This window comes from Littorina saxatilis, linkage group LG8, assembly GCF_037325665.1.
Source record: "Littorina saxatilis isolate snail1 linkage group LG8, US_GU_Lsax_2.0, whole genome shotgun sequence".
NCBI classification, from domain to species: domain Eukaryota; kingdom Metazoa; phylum Mollusca; class Gastropoda; order Littorinimorpha; family Littorinidae; genus Littorina; species Littorina saxatilis.
In genome coordinates, this window is record NC_090252.1 from 23,541,160 (window position 1) to 23,548,659 (window position 7,500).

At 39.2% G+C, this 7,500-nt stretch overlaps 1 protein-coding gene across 1 annotated transcript in view; it reads right to left on the reverse strand.

The window, feature by feature from the left end:
• Positions 1-7,500, reverse strand: part of LOC138973087 (uncharacterized) — a 49,211-nt gene that overhangs the window by 17,689 nt on the left and 24,022 nt on the right. The window contains exons 3-4 of the mRNA XM_070345746.1: positions 1,324-1,495; positions 959-1,068 (exon numbers count right to left, since the gene is read on the reverse strand). Coding sequence (XP_070201847.1) covers positions 959-1,068; positions 1,324-1,495 — 282 coding nt within the window. The remainder of the gene's footprint in view (positions 1-958; positions 1,069-1,323; positions 1,496-7,500) is intronic.

Sequence of the window (7,500 nt, forward strand, 5' to 3'; positions counted from 1 at the left end):
GAAAGTGAACATTAATTAATAAAAGAACAAGCTTGTTTCAGGATAAAACCCAACAACAATAGAACAACAGATCAAATATGAATTCTTTGAGCTTTAAAATGAAAGAACGGCAGCATTGTCTGAATACATCGTTGACTTTCAAAAAGCATGACGTAAAATTGGACTAAATGTTAATAGCAGAACAGTGCAATCAAGAGAGCATGGAGACCATCGTCACGAGAAGGCGGTGGAAATGGATTGGAAATGTCATGCGAAGAGAGCAGGACAGTATCACCAGGACTGCCCTTCACTGGACACCAGAGGGGAAGCGGAAGAGAGCACATGAGCACCTGACGACGAACGGTGGAAGAACAACTGAAAACCCTGAACCAAACGTGGGGTACCATCCAGAGACAAGCGCAGAACAGACAGGAGTGGAGGGAGAACTGAAAACCCTGAACCAAACGCGGGGTACCATCCAGAGACTAGCCCAGAACAGACAGGAGTGGAAGAAGAACTGAAAACCCTGAACCAAACGTGGGGTACCATCCAGAGACTCGCCCAGAACAGACAGGAGTGGAGGGAGAACTGAAAACCCTGAACCAAACGCGGGGTACCATCCAGAGACTAGCCCAGAACAGACAGGAGTGGAGGTCCTTCGTTGCTGCCCTACATACAGGGATGGCCAAATCGTCCGCCCGATTGCCAGGGGCGATTAAACAATCCGCCGGGCTAGTAGAAACCGCCTGGCAACTCGCCTGGCTGGCCAGTGAAAATGTCAAATGCATCACTTTTGGTTGTAATATCGAGTTTCAAAGCCATATAAACACGGCAGATGCAGCAACTGAGGCATGTACCGGGCCAGCGAACTTTGTGGCAGGCTAGAAGTTACTAGCGAGTTAAAATGTTGAGATTTGGCCGTCCCTGTACATACCAAACGGCATAACGGGTAGTAAGTAAGTAAGAAGAATGAAGTTACTTGTGGAGAGTAGTAGGACTCTGTTTTGCCGGGCACGGACATCCAGCGGATGATTTGGCCGGTAGCCCCGCTCACCAGGAGGATTCGACCCGCCTCTCGCGTCTCGCTGTCTGCAACAGTCACAGTTTATTTCAAAATGTGCAGTGTGTGTGTGTGTGTGTGTGTGTGTGTGTGTGTGTGTGTGTGTGTGTGTGTGTGTGTGTGAATGTGTGTGTATGTGTGTGTGTGTGTGTGTTTGTCTGTCTGTGCGTGTGTGTGTGTATGTGTGTGTGTATGTGTGCGTATGTGTGTGTTTGTCTGTGCGTGTGTGTGTGTGTGTATGTGTGTGTGTGTGTGTGGGGGGGTATATATCCCCTAGCACTCACAGGGCTTGGCAATAGGGTCACCGCCATGAATGGCCAGGATGTCGGGGACGTGATCGCCATCAATGTCGTCGATGTACTGCGGGGTGTAGAAGTTGCTCATGCGTCTTTTGGCATCGACGTTCTGGAACGTCCACAACAGCTTGCCTTCCTTGCCGCTCACCGCCTCGAATGCCTGCAAAACAGAGATACATTATAACAAAAGAGTAAAACAAATGACAAATTTGGAAGGAACATTTCATGAACGAATTTTAAAGGTACCAAGCTGCAATTAAATCCGGACAGGGTCAAAGATTGTGTGGTAAACATTTCAACCAATTGTTGAACATTTGTGACCGTGACAGTGCCGCCTCAACTTTAGAGAACGGACGAATATGACGTTATCAAAGTGTCCTATCAAAAACCGGAGAAAAATAGCACAATAATGGTCTATTTTAAAGTTATTTCTAATATCGTCGTCGTCCTGAAATGTTGGTATAAATCGATTCTTTGCGAGTTTGATGTTTTTGTGCTTTAGACTAAATAAGTCATTCTCCATGAGACATAGTCTCCAAAGCACGACGGACTTAACATTCTTTTCTCTTTCTTTCCATACCAGGTACAAATATAAACACTATTTCATAATAAAATTAATCAGTTTTGAGCTTCTGCTGAGAAGCTGTTTAAAATGAGTGACGCCAAAATTCCACGACGACGTCGATATGCTGACTGTTAAGTGTTAGCAAATGACAACAGACATGTCGAGAAAATGGATATCAAGCATTAGTCGTTACCTGAACGTTAAAACATTAGCGGGTCACCTGGAATCAGTCCTGATTAGTCACACACAACAAAACAAAAAATCCCTGCGCTTAGAACTGTACCCACGGAATACGCGCGATATAGGCCTCATATTGACTGACTGAAAAAGCCATATTAGGCACTGGAATGGTAATCAATTTGCGTACAGGCATAGGCAATGGAATGGTAATCAATTTGTGTACAGGCATAGGCACTGGCATGGTAATCAATTTGCGTACAGGCATAGGCACTGGAATGGTAATCAATTTGTGTACAGGCATAGGCACTGGAATGGTAATCAATTTGTGTACAGGCATAGGCACTGGCATGGTAATCAATTTGCGTACAGGCATGCACACCCCTTCCCGCGAGAACAGCCCGACTCATCGACTCTGATCTGGTTAGGCTTTCACTTGGGGATCCCTGTACTACTTGGTCACATACCCAAAATCAAAATCCAGACTACTTGCTGTGATGAGTTTGATATGGATACTCGTGAAACGGTTTTTTGTTGTTGTTTGCAATTCTGTTCGTTAATGCCTGCGTTGATCTGTTTGTTTCTTTCTCTCTCTGTCACTTTACTCCCCTAATACCCTTCCTTCACTTCCCAGCTACCTCCCAGGAATATCCCACTGAGAGATGCCAATGATCCGGTGTCGGTGAAGGACAGCGCTTCTTTTGTCCATCTGTCGATCGAACTTTATTCTCTCTTTCTTCACTCGAAATAAGCCTTTTACTTCCCCTCTCCTCCCCCCCCCTCACTCTCACGCTCTCTCTCTCTCTCACGCTCTCTCTCTCTTTACCTCTCTCTCTCTTTCTCTCTCTCTGTCTCATACACAAACACACACGCGCATGTATGCACGCACACACATACACACACTGTCACACACACACACACACACACACACACACACACACACACACACACATGCACCCTCCTGCTTTATTTTCCGATCCCCATCCCCCCAGCAACCCCCATCCCCCTCTCCCCCCTTCCCCCAAATAACTTTTTTTGGGGACAAAATCCTTCTCCCCCAAGAAGCGATGTCTATGTCCGAAACAATCAGAATCCCTATCTTTTTTACATTTAGTCAAGTTATGACTAAATGTTTTAACATCGAGGGGGGAATCGAGACGAGGGTCGTGGTGTATGTGCGTGTGTGTGTGTGTGTGTGTGTGTGTGTGTGTGTGTGTGTGTGTGTAGAGCGATTCAGACTAAACTACTGGACCGATCTTTATGAAATTTGACATGAGAGTTCCTGGGTATGAAATCCCCGAACTTTTTTTTCATTTTTTTGATAAATGTCTTTGATGACGTCATATCCGGCTTTTCGTGAAAGTTGAGGCGGCACTGTCACGCCCTCATTTTTCAACCAAATTGGTTGAAATTTTGGTCAAGTAATCTTCGACGAAGCCCGGACTTCGGTATTGCATTTCAGCTTGGTGGCTTAAAAATTAATTAATGACTTTGGTCATTAAAAATCGGAAAATTGTAAAAAAAAAAAAAAATTTATAAAACGATTTGTAAAACGATCCAAATTTACGCTTATCTTATTCTCCATCATTTGCTGATTCCAAAAACATATACATATGTTATATTCGGATTAAAAACAAGCTCTGAAAATTAAATATATAAAAATTATTATCAATTTTTTTTTTCGAAATCAATTTAAAAACACTTTCATCTTATTCCTTGTCGGTTCCTGATTCCAAAAACATATAGATATGATATGTTTGGATTAAAAACACGATCAGAAAGTTAAAACGAAGAGAGGTACAGAAAAGCGTGCTATCCTTCTCAGCGCAACGAATACCCCGCTCTTCTTGTCAATTCCACGGGCACTGCCTTTGCCACGGGCGGTGGAGTGACGATGCTACGAGTATACGGTCTTGCTGCGTTGCGTTGCGTTCAGTTTCATTCTGTGAGTTCGACAGCTACTTGACTAAATGTTGTATTTTCGCCTTACGCGACTTGTTTTTATGTCTGTCTGTCTGTCTGAATATATATATATATATATCCCATGACCTCCCTTCTTTGTCTCTGTTACTTCAGTATGGGTATATATGTTGTATTTTTATAGCTCAATAAATACATCATGGACTCCAAAAAATATATGATAGTGCAGATTCCGATTTGGGCAAAGGACTACTTTCCTCCCGACCTTTGACCTCGCGCCGAACAATGTGACACATTTGTATGAAGTTCTAAAATCGTATTGCACGGCTCAGAAAACCATATCAGTTGCACGCAAAAATGAATCTTATTGTTCTCCCTATCTCTATTGTGGCAGATTGGGAGATCAGCCCACATGATGTATTATTTTCCATTTAATCCATGACAAATAATTTGGGAAATTGTGTTACCTTGTGTTCAGTAAATGTTAATGGTGTACATGACTATATGAAACGCAAGGATGTGTTAGCATATTTACGGAGTCAGAACTGTAATATTTACTTTTTACAGGAGACCCATATTAAAACTGAGGCCGAAAACTTTCTTCGCTCAGCTTGGGGTTACAATGTATGGGTAGCAGGAAAAGAAACAAATAAGAATGGTGTGGCTATATTATTTAACAATAATTTTATGTATAAAATGCATAATGTCATCCGGGATGATAATGGCTGTTATATCATTATGGATGTTGATTTAAATGATATAAGAGTTACACTTGTTAACATATATGGTCCCAGCAGTGGAGATCACCCTGAATTTTTTGATGAAGTGATGGGTAAAGTCCAGACCATCGGAAATGACTTATTGATTATGGGAGGAGATTGGAATGTACTTTTGAATACAAAATTGGATGCACGCAATTATGTTAGTGGTGTTAATCGCCCCAAGTCAAGGTTGAAAATTAAGGATTTGATGTTACGACATGAACTGATTGATGTATGGCGAGAACTGAATCCTGAGAAAAGGAGATATACATGGCGTCGCTTTAATACTGTAAAACAAGGCCGTCTTGATTATTTCCTTGTGTCAGAAAATTTAATGAACAGACTTAATGGAGTGAATATAGGCTCGAGTTATCGATCAGACCATAGCCCAGTGTATATTTCACTTAAATCTGAAGAGAAACCTAGAGGCAAACCCTACTGGAAATTTAACAACTCGTTGTTGCGTGATAAGGAGTATGTAGATATCATTAAAAAAGTGATATTGGATATCAAGAAACAGTATGCAAAGATTGATGATTTGGATGGTATTGAGAATATTTTGAATTGTGATTTACATTTAGAAATAAACGACCAGTTATTTTTGGAGGTACTCCTTATGGAGATACGTGGCAAAACTATCTCATATGCCTCCTTTAAGAAGAAAAAAGAAAGAGAAAAAGAAGAAAATTTATTAAGAGAAATAAATGTTTTAGAATCCACATTTAGGGATGAAGATTTAACCACTCTTGAGGAAAAACAAAGAGAGTTATTGCAATTACGGGTTCATAAATGTGAAGGAATGGCTGTGAGATCAAAGGTCAAATGGATTAATGAAGGCGAACGTGCTAGTAAGTATTTTTGTAATTTGGAAAATCGACATTTTTGTAATAAAGCAATGAATTATGTTGAAACAGATGAAGGAAGGATGTTATATAATCAGGAAGATATTATGATTGAAGTTCAACAGTTTTATGATAAATTATATGCAGAAAGGAATGTAGAGGATGTTGACCTTAGTCTTTTAAATGCCTCTAAATTATCTCCAGAGGAAAGTATGATGCTTGAGGGCATAATTACAGAAGCTGAAGCCTTAGCAGCCCTTCGCTCAATGAAAAACGATAAAAGCCCAGGTTCAGATGGATTTACTACAGAGTTTTTTAAAATGTTTTGGACTGACATTGGTACTTTTCTTGTCCGTTCAGTAAATTGTAGTTTTCAACAAAGAGAGATGTCAATAACCCAGAGACAAGGAATAATTACATGTATCCCCAAAGATGGTAAACCTAAACAGTATTTAAAAAACTGGCGTCCTATTACATTATTGAACACTGTGTATAAAATTGCCTCTACCTGTATTGCAAACCGACTTAAAAAAGTTTTGCCAATGTTGATACATGAAGACCAAAAGGGATTTCTCAAAGGCAGATGTATTAGTGAAAACATACGTCAACTGTTTGATACACTCGTGTACACAGAAGAGCATAATATTCCTGGTCTCTTGTTGACGATTGACTTCCAAAAAGCTTTCGATAGTATTTCTTGGTCCTTTATTGAGAAAAGTCTTGATTTTTTTAACTTTGGACCGCAACTCAGACAGTGGGTAAAGACTTTTTATAATCATATTATTACATGTGTAACTGTAAATGGCCATTATACTGGATGGTTTGAGATACACAGAGGCGTTAGACAAGGGGATTCTCTTTCACCTTATTTGTACTTAATTTGTGCAGAAATTTTGTCTTTAATGATTAGACAAAATGATAAAATTAAAGGGATTAGATTAAAAGAACGAGATGTTTTACTGTCGCAGTTTGCAGATGACACCACCCTTTACTTAGATGGAAGTAAGGAGTCATTTGTAGAAGCTATACGTACACTTAAACTGTTCGCAAATATGTCTGGTTTGAATATGAATTACGATAAAACAAATGTTATTTGGATAGGTAGTAGAAAGAATTCGCATGTTAGATTTTTACAAGATCAAAATTTTTGCTGGAACCCTGGTATTTTTAAGGTCTTGGGTATACATTTTTCGGTTGATTTACAATGTATTGTTCACATTAATTATCAGGATAAACTAAAAGATATTAAAAAGATTTTATATGTATGGGGAAAGAGACATCTTACCCCACTAGGTAAAATAATAGTTATTAAAACCCTTGTATTGTCAAAGATTACACATTTGTTTATGTGTCTGCCTGATCCTGATAGCAACTTATTGAAAGAATTGGATAAGTTGTTATTTGATTTTTTATGGAGTGGTAAAAGAGCAAAAATTAAAAAGACAGTAGTGTGTAAACCCCTGGAAGAAGGGGGGTTAAATATGGTGAATATTTATGTATTTTTGTCAACATTGAAGATCGATTGGATGCGAAAAGTTGTTTGTGGTGATTCATGTTTGAAAACATTTGTTATGGATATGTATCCAGAATTAAATATTGTGAATCTGGTTGGTAGCAATTATATAAAAGTGTTGAAAAATACGGTGAAAAACAAGTTTTGGCAAGATGTGTTAAAGCATTATGAAAAGTTATATGCAAAATGTTTACCTGTTAATATTGATGAATTTTTGTACGAATGTCTTTTTTATAATGATAACATAGTGAGAGGTAAAAGAAGCATTTATTATAAGAGTTGGCATGAAGAAGGAATTGTACACGTGAAACATTTAGTAAATTTGGAGGGTAAATATTTGAATTATCAAGAATTTTCTGAATTATTTCCCAATGTTAAAAGTGATAT